We start from the raw sequence: 22,002 nt of genomic DNA, 5'->3' as shown, positions 1-22,002 counted from the left end.
TGCTGGCACTTCAGCTGCACAGTAAAAATTCAGTTTCTCTCACTGAAGGGTGCTCAGTCAGTCTGGTCTCAAGAAATTTTGTGAAATTAGCACATTCTCATAAAATGTAAATCAGAGAGAAGTTTGAAAGGATTACGCGATAAGAGGCGAGCAGCAGCAGCAGCAGTAGGAAGAAGAAGTAGTGTAGTGGAAACTAAGTGAGGGTGTGGAGGTTGGGAAGGCAGATGGCTGCAAATATTTGGCTTCAAGTCTGGCAACCTCAGCTCTCACACACACACGCTCTCTCTCTTTCTCTCACACACACAGAAGTATTTTCTGACTGACTGCAGCATCTCCATATGGTGCACCATAGTTTATATCCGTACTGCTCGTTTTATTTTGACCTTTGGATAATTAAAATGACCACCACATCCCACATGTTGTCTTTCACTTTCCCCTCCCTCGTCCTTTATCTTTTCTCTCTGGTTTTACTCCAAAAACCAAAAACCTTCTCAGCCTTGTGCTGATTATTGCTGAGGACAAAAGAGGGCGCAGACGTTTCTCATGCATCCCTCAAAACAGCAGCAACAACAAAGTTATTCCAGAACAAATAGAACTGTGTGGAATAAAACAAAAATATGCAGCCTGAAACCAACATTGTTGGCCAGTTGCAGTATGTTTTTGGAGCAGTAAATGATGTGCAAACATTTCACCAGTTTGGATGACCACTCTGTGCACTCATGAGGCCAATGAGTGGCAATTGAGGCCAAATGCAGAGCCTATTGTTGGTCATGAACCTGCCATTTTCTTACGAAAAATGTCAAACATGTCATGTTTGTTTGGGGTGAACTGCCAGCCTGGCACAGTTTCTTATTGTATGCACACATGTGCACACACATGTGCTTCGATGCATGATTACATATGTGTGTATTCATGTTTGACATGTATGTTGCATGTATGCCAGTGACTTTGTGTGTGTCTTTGCATGTGATTGAATGGAATGATGGTTGTCATATGCATTATTCACTGGTATTTAAAATAAGGCACCTGCCATATGGTCCCAGCATAAAATATCCATTTAGTGGCGCAAGAGCCAAGTTCATTTTATGCCATCAGCAAATTCTGCTGCTAACAGGAGAGGAAGAAAGGGAGAGAGGGAGAGAGGGAGGCTCCTTGGAGGTTTGCTTATTGTACACTGAAATCTAACTACCAAACAAGCTTCAGATATTTAAATTGCTCTTTGTGTTTTGCATTTTGCTGCATCGTGCCTCATTGTTTCTCCACAAGACTGTTAAATAGCAAGCCTGACTAATTTTGGTACTTTATGATTTGCTCAAACATCTACCCGACTAAATGTTGTAACTGCCAGGAAGGACACATTACCACCATTTAAACTTTGTGTGGATGGTACACTGTTCATTTTTCAGCTGTCAGACAACCAAAAAACAGAGATATTCAAGTATCACTCTGAGAGTTCGGCACTACTTTTCACACTATTTCCAGCGCAGTCACTCAAAGTTTTTGTGACACAGAATGTACATGATGGCGAAGTATGGCCGTTTTACCCTCTGAATAATCAGACTGGCCACATTTCTGTCAAAGTGGTTTAGTTAATGGTATGTCTCTGCAAAATGAGTCCCAATTCAACTAAGAGACTTGGCAGCGCCATGACTGAGATGCAAAACATCCCTAATAAATGTAGTTTGGTGTAGACTTTGAAGCCCACATGGTCTATAGCTGGAGCAAATCCAGCCAGAATGCTGTGTGTGTGCGTGTGTGGAGGAAGAGGAGCTGGGCGGTGGAGGGTTCTTATCAGACAAGTGACAGAGTTTATGTGTAGAAAAGGTTCAACAGTGTGTCAAAAACCATTTTTTGTTAAGCATCAGTCATAACTTACATAACAGTGTGTGACCCTTCAAGCCACTCCAAAGGATAATAAACAGATCAGTGTTGCAGTGTTTACCTTTGATGCTCTGCTTCATGCTTTGTTTGCTTCTCAGTGCTGTGAAATATCCTCATAAAGTGTGTGACTATTGATTGTGGTGCTACTGATTGTGTTCATGTGTCATTTGATGGCTTTAGTAGTTCAATATGATTATCTGAAAGATGTCTGTACAATAATCTGGAACAAATAGACAAGGTTTTGGTTTGTGTTTGCACGTTGAACTTCACTGAGGCTTAATTTAAAAGATGGAGGCTGAATTGATCTTTCTGTTTTTCTGTTTGTCTCTCTTGTCTCCAGCGTTCCTTGGCGTCTCTGGCTTGTCAACCTACCAGATTCGCCCCAACAGCATGTGCGTCCAGTGGCAGCCTCTTCTGCAGGCCACATTGTACAGAGTCTCCATACAGTCTCCACTCAGTAAGTTCATATGCTGTTATTAAAAGTGTATTAGGGATTATTTATTCCCATATTATGAGCCGTTTTCTATCCCGGGAACAGAAGCACACTATCCTGTGAATCCTGCTCTTGTTTTTAACATGTCACCTCAGCTTCAGGCAAAACACGTTTCTCAGATTTCAAGCAGCACTAAATGTAACAAGGAGAAATATGCACAAACCTGTGGGTTCTTGGGCTTTCAATGAATAATATAAAATTGAATATATATTGGAATTATAAAAAAAGAAGAAGAAGAAACACATTACCTGGTATTTTATTTCTTGGGAAATGGAAACTTGTTTGGATGGGTATTCCCAGGAATCCTGTTTTCCCAGGATTAAACCTTAGAGTGTATGACGGTGTGTATATATTTCTCTCTGTCTATGTGTGTGTCCTCACCTCCTTCTTTCACCTCAAAGGTGGTGAAAAAGTGAGCTCTTTCTTGATTTAGTGCTTTCATTAGTTTTGCTTTTGACACCAGACAAACATCTCATTCTTGATTGACTTATCTGCGCTGAATTTAAACTAAGTGTGATGCTGAAAATGTGGTCTGAATAGCACATTGTGACTGCAATTTAAAAAAACTAAACATCTCCAGACTCAGTTTTTGGAAAACCAGCATTAGACACAGAGTCTACAGTTAGCTGTCCTCACCAACATGTCGGTGTGCACCTTCAGTCATCCCAACATGTTTCAGCGTTCCACATCGTGAGAAATGAGGCTTTTGCCAGCAAAGTGACTGGAATTCAGTTCAGCTAATAAATCAGAAGTTTTACTAGAGTTGTGATATTTGGTGAGGTGGCTGAATTGAACTCCAAATTCTGAATATATTTCTTTATAGATTTATGGTCTGTCCTTGTGAAAATGTGTCCTCTGCTCATTATGAACACAAAGACAGGTCAGCTCAGGACTGTCTCAGCGTGTGTGTGTGTGATGGTTACGTGTGTGTTGGTTACATATACCTTTTACAATCATCTGGATTCATATTGATATGAGCCTCTGAGGAAATAAGTGTTATATTTTTCTGTCATTTTCACATGGAAGTGGTTTACTTTGTAAAGGATATTCATAAATCTCGGTTTGCAGAAAGGACGGGAGATGTGATATGTGCGCTATCTCTCCAATAAACAACGTGGGAGGGAGCCGCTTTGAGAAGTTCTCATGTCGTCACATCAGAAATAAAACGAATAGAGACCGGGTATGACCTTAAGAAGCGGTTAATGCACAGCTCACCAAGCTCATGAAAGGAAGACAGAGGAGGAAAAGAAGGAGGGAAAAAAAGAGAAAGAAAGAAATTATCAGAAATATCTACAAAAATCTATATTAATCAAATCAGTCCGCAAAAGGAGAAAAATCTATCGAAAGCTCTTTACTTTCCCAGTGTTTGAAATGTAAAAACCTTAATAAAACCACTGTACAATTTGTACTGTTGACCGGAGAGTATTTTGGAGCTGGTCCACTCACAGCGAACAACTTGAAATTCTAGTTTTATTTGTATTTGTCCTCAGACGGCTGTTCAGCACCGGTTCATGTGCAGTCTACAGTAAAAACGACGGCTGAAACAGTGACAGCAGTCTTGATCGTTTTCAAAGACATAGAGATATTTTTCTTTTCAGCTTTGTTTGTTTGTATTATGCAATTGCCTATAGCAAATATGTAGATTCCTGGTTGTCTCCAACAAAGTGAGGTTTTACTTGGTAGATGAACCTATTGACACCTGGATTTCTGCTCATGCTTTTATTATTAATCTGCCCATGAGAAAACCTCGTCTAAGTTTACTTTTTAAATGTCAGCATGTGCTAAAAGGTCAGATGCAGTGGTGATGGGTTTTCTCTCCCACAAATACCGCTGAGATGATAATGAGAAAAGATGCATGGTTGCATGTCAATACAGGATGTAAGTCTTGGCTCTACGTTGATGTCAAAACCTGCGTTTTCATGGATTGAAATGGGCTGGTCACAGCTCTGTGGCATGAATTGTGGTCATTAATTTCACTTTGACCACTGTGTTGGTGCAGCAGGAGGTGATGTGACTGACAGCTCTGAAGAAAACATTGCATATTGCAGCTTAATAAATAGTCATGCCATGTGCTTATTCATGTGCATGTCTGAAAGTCGTACAAACTGTGGATAAAATAACCAACTTCAGGCCATCTCTCAGTGAAAGAGCTTTGTTTTAATCCTCCTGTTGTCCCCAGTTTAAGTTGGAACAGTTTAAATATAAGTTTCATGCCAAGAGTCAGATAGGATGATCGATACCACCCTTATGTCTTTAAGCTAACATAAGATATAAAGCAGGGACAGGGAAGAGTCAATTAACTTGGCTTACTCCAGGAAGTATTTGCAGCCAGCCATGAAATAGTTATAGCACTTTACTCCCTATAAAAAGTTAATACGTAAAATTTAGAGGTAGATGTTCTCGCTCTATTTGCCTTTTGGATGTAGCCAGTCTAGCTATTTCCCACTGCTTACAGTGCTGCTAAGATAATCATCTTCTGTCTCAAGTGTGAATACTACTGACATGAGCCTGAGAAAACAATATTTGATAAATTAATTTAAGTGATTTATTCCATTAATGGTATTCAAAGCTGTTCGTTGATATCTCTTTTGCTTTTGTCTGTGTAAACTTACTGGACAACGTTTGACTTGTCATAGCAGAAGAAACACAGGTGTGAGTAATGAGATTGAAAATGACCCTGTTCCACTCAGGCAGCATTGAGGAAGTGACAGTGCCACACCTGAATTGAAAGTAGCGTTTAATGGATGTTCGCGAAAGGGTTCCAGTAGATGGTTGGAGGTTAGAGATTAGAGACATGAATAAAGCCACATGCACAGTAAGTGAACTGAGTACACCTTTTACTACCAGGAAACAGCAAAAAGAAGAGGGAAGATGTCTCTCTTCCATCGTCCTTCCCGCCCATACTTTGTTGTTTATCTCCCCCTGCCCCTCCCTCCTGCCCGAGCAGCCACTGGATATTCTAGTTGGAGTTAAGAGATTTGGTTTAATCCACGCAGAGCCAACCGCGCTGCTTACACACTTTCTCAGATGGAAAAGTGCAGCCTCTCTGTGACAGCTGTTTCCCTAAGCTTTATTATCTATGGCTGTTTCCTGTGCAGAGGAGGAGCTAATTTGTCACTCTGAGATGAGAGACACTTTCGGAAATTGTATTAGACTAATGAAAGTGACAAATGGCAGCTATTAGTGCATGTGCATGTGCACTTCCAGGTTCCAGTTTGTCCCTTTTCTTGACTGCCAACATAAATTCTCATTCATGTTTTTGTCCTGTGGCGCTTTCCCTCTGCAGCTTTTCAAAATAAACACTAAATTGAAGTGCTTGCAGTGTCATTTTTCTGTGGATATAATGATGCAGAATTGTCTAGTTACCTTACTTTCAGGCTCAGTAAGCTTGGCTTCACCAAGGTGAGCTAAAAGGATAATATTTTCCCTAAATACGAGCATCTGTTACCGTGAAGTAAAGCATTAATATTGCTTTTGTTCATATTGGTAATGTTAAATCATTTTTACATGTTATAGATACAAGATCTTGACTTGGGTGTGACTGTGCAGGTGCATTACGTGGTGCTGCTTCTGTGCTTCAGCAGCTAACCTTTAATGTGCCTTTGGGCAAGGCACTTTGCTACCTGACAGCTCCAATAAAGCTCATCGTCATCAGTCATCATAAGTCATTTTTTTGTTTTGTCGTTCACTTGCAGATGGTCAGAAGCAGGAAGTGAGCCTTGGAGGTGGTGCCTCACGACAGTGCTTCTATGACCTCACTCCCAGCAGCCAATACCAGATCAGCGTTCACACCCAGATGCAGGAAATGGAGGGACCTTCTGTCTCCATCACTGACATGACGCGTATGTTGCAAATGTTTTTTTATCTTGTATATTCATGTGTGATCGTATTCTCATGTGTAAAGCTTTGCACTCCGACTTCTTTGAGTTTCATCCCATTTATTTCCCATTTTATTTGTCATGAACATGTTTAACTCACACCCTTTTATGCCTGTTTTTGCACACACACTTTTTACTTGTCCTCTGTCAACTCACTCCTTTCTTCCTTTCATTCTCTCTCTCTCTCTCTCTCTCTCTCTCTCTCTCTCTCTTTTACCTCCCCTTTCTCTCTGTCTGAGAAGAAGATAGAGGCTGTTGCAGTTCATTGGTCAGCTTAGGAGCTCAGGTGAAGTGTACAGCTCCAGGGACCAGGGGGGCTCAGCTCACAACCAGGCTTATAGATAGATAGATATGGTCTCAGATTCACACATGCACACACACACAGACACACACACAGATTCTCAGACTAGTTTATTCTGTAATAACACATTATGTCTTGTAAGATAATCACACCTTTTATTTATCAGATCAGCAAAGTAGCTATGCCTGTCACACACATGTAATGGAGTAAAAAGTACAGTATTTCCCTCTAAAATGTAGTGGAATAGAAGTATATAAATTGCAGTACTTGTAAATTTACTTTGTAACTTTCAAACACTCTCCTTAGATACATTGATTCTGTCATGATATTTTTAGGAGGGGAGAGGGACAGTAAAGATAGAAAACAGACAGAATGACATCAACAGTTACAAAGAGGTGGTCTCTGACATGAACAACTGCTGAACTCCATGATCTCATTGAAGAGCATCTGCCACTATCTCAGACCAACACAGAAGAAGCTGAAGAAGCCAAGTTCATGACTGAATCATGCACATTATTTACCAATAATCCCTTCTGTTGCCATTGAGTTAGTGTGGAAGCTGAGATTTGCTGAGATCATTTTATCTTCTTTCATGAAGTATGGGGAGCAGTCACCCATGTTTCCAGGATGATTTACTATCTGCACTCCGGTTTGACAGACTTTCTGCCAAGTAATTGGCTTGGCACTGATGCATATCTTAACCTGGGGCTGTTTTGACCCTAAAAACAACCTCTGGTCAGACTGATGCGAGACTGATGAAAATAGTATTTTTGCTGTCTCCAACTTAAGGAAGGGAAGAGGGATGTAGAAAGAAAGTAGAAAGATAAAGTCTGAATGCTGCGACTCAGTGATGGAAAGAAAGATACACAGCAAAACAGCAGTTGGATTGCTCATGTGCACATAGTTTGTAAATACAGATTAAACTCGAAATCTTTTCTGTGTAAAGGTCCAGAACTCAGCTGTCGGAGCAAGGAAGAGGATTAGGAAACTTTCTGCTTAATAGAGACAGGCTTCTGCTTTCTCTGATTGTACCGGCTTATTGATCGTGTGTGTGTGTGCACGCACGTGCGAGTGTGTGTGGTTGGCAGATAAACCCGATGACGGTGCCACTCGTCACTGCCATCATGATCAATGACCTTGTCTTGTTTCCCTTTGTGTGTGTTTGTGTCTCTGTGTGTGTCCAGTGCCAGCACCCACTCAAGCTCCAACAGAGCCTCCAACCACTGAGCCCCCACCCACCATCCCACCTGCTAAAGAAGGTGAGCAAGATGCCGAACACAAGAACACACACACACTCATATTATTCCTCTAGTAATGTAGTTAATCTTCACAGCGCTCTGATTACTTTTTATGGTAACTGAAGTCACCGGACATCAAGGTTTATGCATTTTTAGTTAAAATTATACAAAGCCATGCAGGAAACCATTATACTCAGTTTACACCTGCTGTCATAAACAGACATTATGCACAATGTACAGTAAGAGATACATGCAATGTTTGCAATGTCAGCGTTTTATGAGACGGTAATAACAGCTTCTTTTGAGTAAAAGTGAAATTTGATTGCACTTATTAGCTTTGATGCACTGGAAAGGTGTATAAAATTGTATTGTTTGTATCTGCAGATACGTTCTTTCAATTGTGATTATGGATTATGGGATTTTGATCACGGGCCAAAACAATCTGATTGAGACATTTTTATATAGGAAAATGAAACCGTGTGTGCGGAGCAGCAGTTTTACATTTAAAACAATGATTAACGGCATGCTTGCCAGGACAAGCTGCTGCTCACACTGCTCTGACATGATTCTGAAACAGGAAATGAAAAAGTACATGGTTTACTTTTAATAGAGTAACATTGTTATGTCATTCTTCACACAAGTGGGAGCTGTGTTCAGTTCTCAAACATCAACAGTGAACTGGAAGGAAATTTTGGGATTTGTGTGTGTGTGTGTGTGGGTGTGGGTGTGTGTTGGGATTTAAGGTAAGTAGAAAGGAAGTCTACAATACATTTACTATATTCCACAATGGCTTCATTGTGTGAACTATACACAGTCTACTGTGGGCCACAGCCAAAATAAAGAAACGCTACTCTAATCCTGGTTTATTAGCTTATTAGGCTCAGCTCAACTACCAATCACAAACTGGCTCCAACATACAGGGTGCACCTGTGATTGACTCTTTATAACTTCCTAAATCTCAAGGAAGCTATAATGTTCTAGATTTTCCCTTTAACCTGTTTTTTCTTATAAATGTTGTGTAAATCAACTACAAACTAAAATAGCAAATTCGACCCTTAATCATAACAACTTAGAGCCTAAGGATTACTCTGTACTCTTACACCTTTCAGTTCAAGCTGCAACAGTAATAAGACCATTCTCACTTGAGAGGATTTTTTCAAATGGCCTGAAAGATCAGAAAGATTAGGAACAAAGGGGTACAAGGTCACAGTCCGACCCTTTGCCTCCCACTCTGACGGTCCTCCTCCGTTGCTGTCTGATGGGTTCAGGTAAAAGAGCACCGCAGTCTACACAGACATGAACCGACACACCTGCTGAGCCCATCTGTGGGCATCTCTGTCTAAGTTTCTGACCTTTGTCAGGCCGATGCCTCCATCTGTAATGACAGGCAACCTTTACTCAGGACAGGACCACAAAGACGGGAAAGAGAAGGCAAAGGTGCATGTGTGTCTGCAAGTCAAGGAGAGAGAGAAAACAACAAGAGGAATGAATGAAGCAAGGTGATGGGCAGGATGCATAAACAGGCAGAGATAGGGCTGCAGACACAAAGCAGAGGGGGAGTTGAGACAGAGAGAGAGAGAGAGAAAGGGGAAAGTGAGGAAAAGATGTGCAGTATAAAAGCCAACATAGACAGAAAATGATGGTGATGAGTGGTGTGTTCAAGACAATAACCAATAACAGAGAGAGAGAGAGAGAGAAAAAGTCTTATCACAGCTTTTATCAGAATCAGTCTCATAAAGCCTTGTCATCAAAACTTTCTCTCGCTGACCTTTAACTTGACATTTCTGACAAGTGTGAGAGCTCCAATGTGAAGTGTGTCTCTTAAGAAAAGCATGAACACCAATAGAGTCAGTGGATTTGAGTATTTTGCTTTTCAGGATTACAGCCACTTTTCCTCATAAGCAGCGCAGTTACTGCGCAGGTTTTTCTGCAGCTTTTATGGAGGCTGACATCGTCATGAATGAGGTTTGGAATTTAGCGTAGAACTGCAGTTTGAAAACTTGCTAAAACCACAAAACAACTTAACAGCAGCACAGATAAGGCTACTGGGAGTCATTGAGAAACCTGAGAAGAATAAAAGAAGAGGGAAAAGAAAGTCACTGCTGGACCAGGACTATGAATGAGCAGCTTATGGAAGGAGAAGAATATACACAAACCCAATGGAAGTAGCCCTTTTTTTTTTGTTTAGAAAAAACAGTTTTAAAGTTGGAGAGTGTGCAGTATACCTTTGATCTTATAGACTCTACAGTGTGAAAATTAATCTGAGGACGCAGCCTGTGAATATTTACCCTTCTGCAGTAGATGTATATTTGCAGTGCTTCATACTATGCATATTTACTCTTGAGTCTGAATATATTAGGCAGCCAGTTAACATTCACGTTGTGCTTTGTCCTCCGCTAACCTTGATTCAGTATTAAATTACTTTTCTAAGTGCAGAGACAGAATGATGTGCCGACTAAATCCCTCTTGTCCCTCTCTGTCTGTCCGTCTAGTGTGTAAGGAGGCCAAGGCTGACCTGGCCTTCCTGGTTGATGGTTCCTGGTCCATCGGAGACGACAACTTCATGAAGATCACACGTTTCCTCTACAGCACCATGGGGTCGTTGGATCTGATCGGACCAGACGGCACCCAGGTCAGTCATGTGGCTGCACCCACATCCGTGTCATTTTACCTCAGGGAGAATGTCTGATCGCAAAGGAAGAATAGAATAGAACAGCAGTGAACAGGTTTTACTGGTATGCTTGGACTGAGGGGGGAAAGATTTCTGAATCTAGAGAATTCAGTCTTGAGCATCTAGGTCTGAATAATGCTGCAGTGAGTCTCCTTGGAGTGCTGGTGTTCACATTTATGACTGCTAGTGGTTCCTATGTCTAGTCTAAATGTCTGTGTCGGGTGAAAATTGCTGTATATCCAGCTTGTACAGTATCATAAGTTAACCAGCAGAAATACAAACGTGCCTAAGGCTTTTAATTTTTGTTCGCTTGCTCTGTAATTTATTCTCTTTGTTAAAGCATTTTCCTTCTGAAAAATGCGTGCTCATGGGAGATTGAATGTAAAGCAGATGCTGGGGATCGAGCCAGAAGTAGCCACACTGAAAACCATAAAAATGATGAAACAAAGGAATTACATATCACAGTGTAATCCGTGGGCAAAGAACCCATTCACAGCAGCGAAAATGTTGTGAAAATTATTTTCAAATATGTTTTTGTGGGATGTCCCCCGCCCCCCTGCTCCTTAAGAAAAGAATTATTACATACCCCCGCAGATTCTGCAGACAGGGGTTTGCAATCTGTCTAGTCGTGGTGTTTTGCAAGCACAGCACAGTGACAAATATACAATGAAATTCACATATATCCAACAACCCATTGCCCCCCAACTCGTTCACTCCAGCCAATTACCTCATCCTTTGCCCCCTATCTTTTATATACTGCTACCTGTTTCATCTTCCACTACTCTGCAAAAGAGAAAGAGGCTTTGATTGAGTAGATAATGGCATAAAAGAGACAGGATGTGGTACAGTGATTTAACGTCATTGCTGACTCTTGTTTTCTGTAACCTGCTCGCTCCTCCTTCCGTCCTCTCTTTGTTTCACTCCCATTGTTCCATTTCAGACAGATGTGAAAATAATGGAAATGACAGACATTTGACCAAACAATGAATCTTTAACAGTCCAAGCTCACTCTTTGCCCTTTTGACCCACGTGGGCTTGGCTTGTTTGTTGTTTGAAGAAGGCTGCCGCTGTTGGCGTTAATTGATGGTGGGCCGGGATTTCAAACAATTTTCTTTGGCTGTCCCGTGACAAATCAGCATGGCCACAGCCTTGTGTGCATAGAAAAGTTTAGGAAAGTGAGGAGTGACTTTAAAACCCCTAATGAATCTTTACTTTCTAAAGACTTTTTTTTTTCAGTTGCTGAGCAGCACTCGATTAACTCTGCTCATTTGCTGCCACTGTGTTTCGTGCCAAAAAACATTACTTTTCTGGCAGGGATGGTGGTCTAAGCCTAGATACATTAAAAGCTGGATCAGATGGTTCAAGTGTAGACTAATACACTATCAACTTGATTCTTAGTAGAAAATCCACCATGAGCAACACTTTGAATCATGTCACTGCAGTGAATGTCAGGCTCTAAGTTGGGGCAGTCGTTGTCTGTCGTGAGCTAATTTCTTTGTGCTTCCTGCCTGCATGGACCCCCCACTATGTCAGCAGAGCTCAGCAGGTTCATTTGTCACACTGTAGAGGTGCTTGCTAAACCTTTTTCTTTCATTTGTGTACTCTCTGCTGTTAAGCAGTTTGCTACCTTCACTGTGCCCCATAACCCCTTGGCAGTAGGCTACTGAGAGCAAAACACTGGCTGTAATGTGAGAGAGTTGGCTGTACACTAAAGAGAGAGTTGGCTGGTAATCGTAGGCCGCCCTGAGCCAACAACAGCACCATTAGCAGTCTGGAGGTAATGATAGTTGTTCACCCCTCTTAGAGTAAGCCAATTAGATTGATTATAGCTCTGATTTGGGAGTTTGGATAGATATATTTTGGTGAATTTTCACCCAGAGACTTGCAAAAAATAAGGCTGTAATATTCCAGTTTGACATCATGAACTTTTACCTCATGTGCTCAGTTGGAAAATTATTAAGACCACCAGCAGTTGACCAGTTGATAAATGGTCAAATCTGTGACCTGTTACTGCTTTCACCCGTTGAAAGTTAATATTAAAGCATAAAAATGTCACATTGTGTCTTTTTATGAGTCATGTACTGTTCAGCTCGTACAGTACTCACTCCGTGGGGTTGTTTAAGCACACCAATTTGGATAATTACAGTATTTCCTACAGCAGACAAAGGCAGCATCTGTTTGATACTGTTGTCGCTGTTCAGAATAGATGCAGAAATTGTAGGTGATAATGAGGTAAGTGTTAAAGTTCTGAACCTTAACCGCAGACATTTGGCTTCAATACACTCACATAATGGTCACACGAGCTGCTTGACTAATTTAGCTTCATTTTGGAGGAAGAAAAAACAACCCTACACAAACACACAAATGTCAGCGGTATTGTGACTGAGGTGAGTGTGTGCAGATGGTGCCTGATATTTGTGTGAAGTGTTTCTTTAAGTCAAGTTTAAAACACCAGGAATTCAGATGATGGGAATTCAACTTTGTCTAATTTTAGCTGACATTTCATTTGAACTCTTTTCACTTATCTCTCTGTCTGCCTGTCCCCGCCTCTCTACAGGTGGCCATCGCTCAGTTCAGCGATGATGCTCGGACAGAATTCCAGCTGAGTTCCCATGGCAACAAGGAAGCGCTGCTGGAAGCTATTCAGAAGATCAGATACAAAGGAGGAAACACCAAGACAGGTCTGAACAGTGTATTAGTAAGATTAACTTACTAATTGAACGTTGGGGTGTCCACAGCTATTGTAGGGAACAAGGAAATGCACAGTCTCTCCCATAGGCCTGAGGTCCCTTAGCATATATATATTAACACTGTCACTAACATTAAACAATTAGCCACGTTTATAAGCTTTCTCTAAATATCCAACGTTAACAGCTGTTAACCAACTAGAAGTGTTGCGAGTTCAGCATCAAACTTTATCCCTTTACTTGCCAAGAACTGTCTCCAGCTGTGGAAAGCATCGCCTCAGTTAAGTCAAATTCTTTGCCGTCAGACATGGTTTCTTGTGGAGAGTGGGTGGTGGTGGTGGTGGTGATAATAGTCGCTTACCTAGAACTTTAGCCATTGTTGCATTTACTGTTCTACTCATTGACTAATGGGGGGCAATGCGAAGTTCAGTGGATATCTCGACAAGACAGTACATAGACACACTTGACGCAACATCGGAATTGTTGTTCATCACTTTCTGTTGATAATTTTAGTTCATTTTTTAACTAAAGTTATGACATATTGCTCCTTTAACACCTTAGTGAAAATGTACTAACCTGTTGGAAAAAACAATCTTGCTCCATTACTTGCTGCTCTGGAACCTTTGATCGTATCACACTGTCTTCTTCAGCACATAGAGGTCACCCATTGTATTGTATTGTATGGTATCATAGATTTTTTTTTGGGTACTTTATGGGCTTCTCATCCATGTTGGCTTGAGTTTTAAAGCTCATTCTTAACATTCTTAAATGCATTTGACAAAATTCACCCCAAAATCTCGGCACAAGGTCCATCAGTAGCTGATCTGCAACTTTTGACCATTTGTGCGAAATGTTTACACCTACAATTCCTTAACAACTGGGAAAACTCCACTCGTTGAGGAAGTTGATATGAGACAATATAAACTCCAGGTCAGCTGCTAGTGGACCATGTGGGGAAACTGTTTTGTCAGCTGCTGTTTATTTTAGGTCAAGAAAGAGCTTTAAACCTCAACTCTCCAGAACTGTCTTAATAAGCATGTTGTAAAATTTGGAGTATCTGTTTCATTGCACTTGTTGAAACTATCTCATACTACTGGGAGGATACATTACAAGCAGTTTGGGATTGTGAATTCTGTTGTAACGTTGATGTGGAAGCATCCTGCTGTGCAGATACACACAAGATGAATATCAGCGTTGGTGCGTTAATGTAGCTTTACAGGTAGAACGGGTTGTAAAGAGGACTTTCATGGCTCAGTGTCTGCTCAGTGTAATTGTGTCCTTGAGCTTTCCGATCAGCTCCAGGGCTGGTGGCACAGTCACCTCCACACTTATCCCTTCCTCCCCCATCTTAACTGGTCTTTCCTCCCCTCCATCTACTCTGCTCTCTTGCCCACCCCTCGCTGTGCTCTCCTCCCTCACTTTACCTCCTCTGGTTTACTGTAGAGCTTCCTCTCTTCTTCTGAGCGTTCCTCCCCTGTTTTCCATCCAAATTCATTTTCCTTTCATTCCTTTACTTTCCTTCAACATGTTCAACTTCTCCCCAGCTGTTGCAATACTGTCTTCTTCTTCTTCCTCATCCCTCCTTCTCTCCTAAATGGTCTCCTTTGTCCTTCTTTCTTTTTCCCATTTCCCTATGCCTCTTACAGACCTACAGCTACTGACGGTCTTATAGTTTAATAGGTGGAAACAGGTGGCAATTTAGCTGACAGGGCTCTGTGTGTGGTTTGGGGGGGGGGGGGGGGGGGGTCTACAGCAGAACAGAAAATAAACCATGAAATTTCATCTTCCCCACACAAAGAGAAAGAGGAGGCAGGGAGCTCTCGCAAGGTTAGGCTAATGCTCACAGACTCCCGGTGTCTCTGCCTCCCTCTCCCCTCATCTCTTTGTCTCTCACCCACACACATGCACACAAACAGTACCTCAGCGTAGAATTAATCTTCTTCAGTGGCTCAAACATAATGCCTATTCTTCAGGCTGTTCTTATATCCACCAGAGAAACCCACACAGCTTATTGTATATTTATATTCTTGGATTATGTTTTCGTTTATGTGATAGTTACTTTTATTTTACATATTTATTACCATAAATAATCAAATATATATTATTTGTTTATGTAGAAGTCAGTGCCTTTCACTGATACCTGCTTACAGTACTCCCTGTTCTGTACAAATGCTCATAGACTGAGCTGTAAACTGGAGATTGTGCCTAAACCCCCTTACTTACATGTGACTCCTCTGGTCCATTTACAGATAGATCTGACTTTTTGCTCTCCAAACCTTATTCCCTTTTTTTCATTCTTAAACCTCAACTTCTCCTCAGAGACCCCATCAGGGCCCCTCGCTGTGTCTAAATCCCCCAAAGCCCTCAAAGAAAAGACTGTAGCTCTCTCCCTCTTTAACCCTGAGCCTCTGGCAGATATCTGTGTGGATACAAGTGATAGCCAACAAGAAACCTCAAAGCATTAATGCTGTTTTCATGTTTTTACTGTAAATAGCTAGCTCACTTTATATCCTCTGTCCTATAACCCTTTGGTCAAGCAAACACACTGAAAATGCATCTTCGATGGTACTTAAAACGATGCATTGATCCACATAAAGATAAAAAGCTTGTGTCAGTTCCAGGAGGATTTTTCCACCAGTTTCTTAACCATGTTCAGCAGTTCTGATAGATTTTACTTAAACCTGTGTATTTTAGCAAGTAAACTGCGTCACATTTGCTCACATTATCACACCTGGAAGCTGCCCACTAACCCTCACTCTGTTGGCAGCAGAGTGCTACTACTGTAGCTGCAGGAGCATGAGCACTTTGCTCAATGGCACTGTGGAGGCTCAAGGAGGGGGAACAGCTACTTATTGACCTTTCTGAGCTTGTTTCTGGTCACAAGCCTTTTCTGTATGTTTCCCATCATCTGTACCCTCTCATATGAGTGTGAGGGAAGAGCGTGTTGAGGACTCAGGGTGTTGAAGCTGGTATTCTGGGATTTGGCTTTTCACTATGCATTTATTCATTAAGGTATTAGTGAGCTTCTGATTGGCTTGGTGAATGACTGATTTAATGTGGCTGCAGCTATAATAGTCTTTATCCCTGTACATATACTGTCGTGTGTATATATATATCTATGAATGTGTGTGTGTTTTATGAGATTGATTTTCATGCTCTACATGAATAATTGTGCTAATCCCTTGCTCGGATTGTGCTGTATATTCAGATTTAGCCATTGTGAATAAAAGTGTGTGTGTGGAGATGACTGACTTCCAGTGTGTAGTGTTACTTTTAATCCTTAATTGTACAGTAGCATATTCACACATTAGTCAAGATGTGATTGGCCTTTTTCTATTATTTTACTTTAAAAGCCAGTCTGACTTCTGTAGCTGTAGTAATGCAGTCATGTGATCCCCTTACTCAATTTTCAAGGTTTATGGGCCTTTAATGAGCTCTGGAATGAATGTATGAATGGCCTGTGAATGAGTTTCACTGGCTTTTATAGTTAGTCAACCCATTCAAAATCCATTGTACGTCTTCAATAATGCATGTGATTATGCAATTAAAAAAAAAACTCACTGTAACTTTTCAAAGATTAGAGGATTTTATAGCTCTTGCTGTTCATAATAGCCTAAAGACAGTGTTACAATCTCTTTAGATTTCACCTGCCGCCTCAGAACAGGGACAAAGTCTCCTACTTCATTATATTTCACCAGGGCTTTGGCTGCTTGAACAGGCGAGATGATTTTTCTAGCAGTCTCATTGTTTCCCTTTGGAAGTCATGGCAAGAAAACTGGTAAACTGTTGCCAGACAGGGGGACAAATCCAAACTGACATGCATTTCTTCATGCACACTAAGTGATGGATCACTGATTAGCGATGGGTTTTTGAACCCAACATCCACTGACATGTTTCTGTTTTGTTTTCCTTTTTTCGTCACATTCTTTTGCACATCCGCCCCCTCCGCTTCTTCCCTTTCCCTCTCCCCCATCTCACTGGCCTGTTACCTGCACTCCCCTGTCGTCTTCTACCACCCGCCCGCCTGGCCCCTCCTCTTACTCGACCCCCCTCCTCTTTCTGCTCTCTCCTGTGTCTCCCTTCATGCCTGGCTAGCTGCTGTAATTCCAGTCTTGCTCGGTGTGATCAGAGGACAGTGTAGAAACAGATGTATCACTGGCAGATATCTGACAACACAACACTTTACAGGCCAAGCACTCTTTCATTTGTCATCACTGACAGCTCAGAGTAAAGAAAAAAAATAATAAAAATGGGAGGAGGAGATGGGGATGTGGTCTGAGGGTTTTTGTTTGGTCAGAAATTGGCAGACAGAGACACCGTACACATATAGATCCATTTATACCACACACTCTTCACTTGTTTGGCCAACTTAAAGGACCATTTACTGCTTCTTCTTTTTTTGCAAAGTTTCCAGAGTCTCAGCATCACTCTTAATATCTCAGACGCACTCTTGAAAACACTGGAGGAGTGAGAGGAGAAAGTATTAAAGGACAGAGAGAGTTAAGAGGATTAATGGCAGCAATTGTCCATTTAATTCTGAAAAGGTCAGGAGGAGATAGTGGATGAGATTTATGAAGTGTTAATGCAAATCATGATGGACAGTATGGAAAAATTGGCATTAAATACAGACTACCTGTCTCTGTGTGGGGATGATCGGGGGCTTGCACACACATTGTTGCCTATGGCAGGTCAGATTCTACTCTTTTTTAAATGACTATACCTTGTACTTTGTTTTTTGCCTGTAAATAACAATAACAATCCTTCAAATTTTAACATTCATCAAGCTCACTTCACCCCTCAGTGGATAGATCAATAGAAATATAATGCAAATACAGAATAGTTGAGCATAGTGCTTCTGATTTCACCTTGCTGATGATGAGACTTCCTTGAGTTTTATTTGAACAAACCGTCAGTATTTTTGAGGTACGTGAAGCATGATGATACAAAAGGCATTCTTAAAGGCACTGACACGTGTGCAGTGAAACCACCTTGGTTGCCCTGTTGTGGGCGGTCTTGAAACCTTTCAGAGCTGTCTAGACAGATTTGATTGACTGATTAAGCCCATTAGCAGGTGACCTGCACACTGTCAGAAGTTCATTTATTTATTTATTTTTTTTCACAATATGTTTTTGTCATTTTTTATGAACCAGTAACATGAACGCACATCCATCCCACATACACACACTTACCCACACCATCTGACCATACCAAAACTAGATGACAAGTAGACAAAATAAATTAACAGAGTGTTGATTTCCACAGTTTCATTTTAGAAAAAGGTCCATGTTTATATCCCTGATGACAGCCATGTATGGTTCCCAGAGCTGAACAAAGTCCTTCTGTTTGCCCTTGACAATATATGTCAGTCTCTCCAGTCCAACACTACTCGAGAGCTCTTTTATCCACATTTTCGGTGATGGAATGTGATAATGCGAACATAATGCGAACATAATGCGAACATAATGCGAACATAATGCGATAGCACTCCGAGCTTGAAGAAGTCCAAAGTCCAGAAGTTTGGTCTTGAATTCTGCTTAAAGTCCTTCAGATATATTCCAAGTAGACATAGTTTAACATTCAAAGGGATCTTGACATTAAACATCTCTGATAAACACTTAATAGCATTCTTCCAAAACATATTCATTTAATTTTTACTTTTTGACAGAGTGGATTGTGACATGTCACTTGTTGTCATGTAATAGCTATGGGTCAGTGGAAGAATAAAGATATGTGCTTTTCAAATAAGCAAGTACATTAAAATTAAGGCAAAGGTCGTTCACATCCGTGCTAGAGCTAGAGGATCATACTAGTGGTTTTGTGTTTTAAGCCTTTTTACTCAGAATATATCAATGTATATTATATCACTGCTGGCCATGTTCCCATGTATGCTGTGCTGTTTCTTTTTTTATTGGCAGCCATAATTGGTTAACATTCATTTCACTGCGAATCAAAGTAAACATCTTTTTCTCCGCTGCTGTTGCTGAAGTTCAGTTGGAGTTGACAGAAAATGCTTGCTGTTTGAGGGAGCTCGCAAAGAATCTGAGCAGGATTCTGCTGAGAAAGCTAATTCTGCCTCAAACACGAATAAACATTAAATATTAGTTAAATCAACTATACAAAACATCGCGTAATGAGCTGCATCAGCAAATGATATTTGCATGAGCGTATTCAGCAGACGAGCAGTGATAAGTGTCAGGTTTTAATGTCCCTGCTGTGCACCTGCATGAATATGTTAAGCCGCTCAGCTGTGAATAAACCAGGTATTGTGAAGTATGTTGGAAACAGATGATACCAATTAGATAATACAAGTTCAAGCGTTGCTTTGCTTGAGCTAATGCTATGCTTCATTTATGCAGTGGAAGGTAGAAAAAAACTCTATGGTTATCTATGGCTTTAAAGAACAGGTTGTGTAAATGGGTATATTGGCTAAAACATCCAGACATACTGGTGTGTTTGTTAAATCAAATGGTGTCTTTTTGTCTTCCGCAAGGTCGGGCCATCAAACATGTGAAAGAGTCTATTTTCACCCCAGAGGCTGGAGCTAGAAGGGGCGTTCCTAAGGTCCTGGTTGTTCTCACTGATGGACGGTCGCAAGATGATGTCAACAAAGTATCCAAGGAGATGCAGATGGATGGTCGGTATTTTCTAGACCAAAGACAGAAATAAAGTCTTTCCTAAAGTTCTGAACAGCATAATTTATTGAGCGTGTATTCACTGACACTGATGAGGTAAGTTGGGCTTGTCGGCACACTGCTGGCAAGATGAAGGACAGATCCTTCTTTCCTTTCTTGGATGCTTTATGTCCGGTACACCACACTTTACTGTTATATCCGACTTAACCTGTAACTCCAACAATGTGTGACATTACTCTACTTAATCCTTTCCATCGCCTTTAAAACTTGTGATGAATTGTCTTGTTAAACTCCATTTCCAGGCTACATCATCTTTGCCATTGGCTTTGCGGACGCAGACTATGGGGAGCTGGTGAATATCGCCAGTAAGCCCAGCGACAGACACGTCTTCTTTGTGGATGATTTGGATGCTGTGAAGAAAATAGAAGAGCAGCTCATTACTTTTGTCTGTGAGGCTGCCACTGCGAGTGAGTAACACCACCTTATGTTTAAAACAGAGAGAGGGTAAAAGACCGGGAGGGGGGAGAGTTCAGAAAAGTCAGACCGGGATGCAGGCGGAGCGAAAGAGGCAGAAAGAAGGTGCAGAAAGGGCTCTTGTTTGTGGAGAAACAGAGAGAGCGAGTAAAGAAAAGATACTAAGGATGAACTAATTGACTCTTTTCTCTCTTTCAGCTTGTCCATCTGTTTTGATGAGTGGTAACACAATGGCAGGTAAGAGCCGCAAATGAATGCATACAGACAGTCACACAGCTGTATCAAACTGCATAGACAGATAGTGATGCTGATGGCAAGGATGTTGATCGTGATGAAGATGAAGGTAGTGATCATTTGTCTCTTGCAGGTTTCCGTATGATGGAGAAGTTTGGCCTAATAGAGAAGGAGTACAGCACCATACCTGGAGTTTCCCTGGAGCCTGGTTCATTCAACAGCTTCCCCTGTTACAGATTACACCGTGACGCCCTGGTGTCACAGCCCACCAAGTGAGTAAGAACATGTCTGCACTTAGGAGAACACACAGCTTACAGTGTGTGATAAAGTGACTTGTGTTTGCAAAAGCAAGGAAAAAAAACTGTGCATCATACCTGTCATCTGATAATGAGTTGGATTGGCAGGGTTACTGTGCCTGATTAAACCTCCTACCTGCATCACTTGTGTTCTGTTATAGCCGAACACGCAATGCAGCCGTTGTCATTCATCTGTTTTTCTCATAAATGCAACCTGTTAACCAATTCTAACAGTAGGCGTTGCCTGACAGCTTGGCCATGAATACACATCAACCTGTATTATGTGTCTGACTATATTGGCTTAGACAGCAGGCGGAGGCGGACGTGACAGTTTATTCAGCGACTGATTCATTTGTTCAAGTGCCGTTGAGGTCGAGATCTCCTTCACAAGACACACAAGAGAACAAATTACTAATACAGAGGCATTGATTTGATTGAGGTTGATTCAGTCTCACAAAAGATTCATCACGACAGACACATTAATTAATAAATCGCAAATATAATAAAAAATATCTGCATGTTAAAATGTTCCTCTGAGGAAAGAGCATCACTAAGGTGTGTATGAATTAATCCATACACGTAACAAAAAGCACTCAGTCATCGTATTTCTTTTTTAAATACAGCACATGCTGTTGAATCCAGCTCACTCCCATTTAACTGGAAATTTCTTCCGTTTCCTAGTTGTTTCCATCCTACTCCACTGTTTATCCATCTTTGTTTGCTTGCTGAGTGACTCTCCCTTCCTCTCCTGGACATTGGGAGTGGTGACTGTCAGTGGGACACAAACAGCAGAAGACTTTGAATTGTCAGCCAACAGCTCACACAGGGTGCTTGAACTATTTAACAGAGCTGCCAATGAAAATGACCCAACTGTCTGGCTGATAGCAAAGCATTTGTGAACTGAGATGAAAGCTGACATTTGTTTGGGTTATCTTTTAGGAGACAAGGGTGCAAATCCCACTCCTAACACCTGACTTCTGTTTTACTTGACCCCGATGCTGACATCCACACACAGTGATTTTGAAGATTGTTGAGCCCATTAGCGTTAGAATGATGTTAACTCACAACAGATGGTGCACATTTCTGATGAATTCATATAAGTACTTACAGAAAGTGTTAAAAAAAAAAATACAGAGAATGCAGTTTTGACTAACTGTGGATTTTCTGAGAAATTTGCTGAAAGCACTGAGCAGAAGCAGATTATTGCAGCAATGTAT

The 22,002-nt window shown here is 41.2% G+C and overlaps 1 protein-coding gene across 3 annotated transcripts in view; it reads left to right on the top strand.

Moving 5' to 3' along the window:
* col14a1a (collagen, type XIV, alpha 1a) overlaps positions 1 to 22,002 on the top strand; it is a 132,600-nt gene that overhangs the window by 59,136 nt on the left and 51,462 nt on the right. For all 3 annotated transcript variants that reach the window (XM_070965931.1, XM_070965929.1, XM_070965930.1), the window contains exons 23-31: positions 2,222 to 2,338; positions 6,070 to 6,216; positions 7,738 to 7,812; positions 10,284 to 10,423; positions 13,020 to 13,143; positions 19,640 to 19,783; positions 20,084 to 20,248; positions 20,454 to 20,492; positions 20,623 to 20,761. In XM_070965931.1, the coding sequence (XP_070822032.1) occupies positions 2,222 to 2,338; positions 6,070 to 6,216; positions 7,738 to 7,812; positions 10,284 to 10,423; positions 13,020 to 13,143; positions 19,640 to 19,783; positions 20,084 to 20,248; positions 20,454 to 20,492; positions 20,623 to 20,761 (1,090 nt within the window). The remainder of the gene's footprint in view (positions 1 to 2,221; positions 2,339 to 6,069; positions 6,217 to 7,737; positions 7,813 to 10,283; positions 10,424 to 13,019; positions 13,144 to 19,639; positions 19,784 to 20,083; positions 20,249 to 20,453; positions 20,493 to 20,622; positions 20,762 to 22,002) is intronic.

The sequence above is a fragment of the Chaetodon trifascialis genome, chromosome 7 (assembly GCF_039877785.1).
Source record: "Chaetodon trifascialis isolate fChaTrf1 chromosome 7, fChaTrf1.hap1, whole genome shotgun sequence".
In the NCBI taxonomy this organism is placed as follows: Eukaryota; Metazoa; Chordata; class Actinopteri; order Chaetodontiformes; family Chaetodontidae; genus Chaetodon; species Chaetodon trifascialis.
The sequence above is the reverse complement of the archived record's forward strand: the minus strand, read 5'-3'. Positions and strand labels throughout refer to the sequence as shown.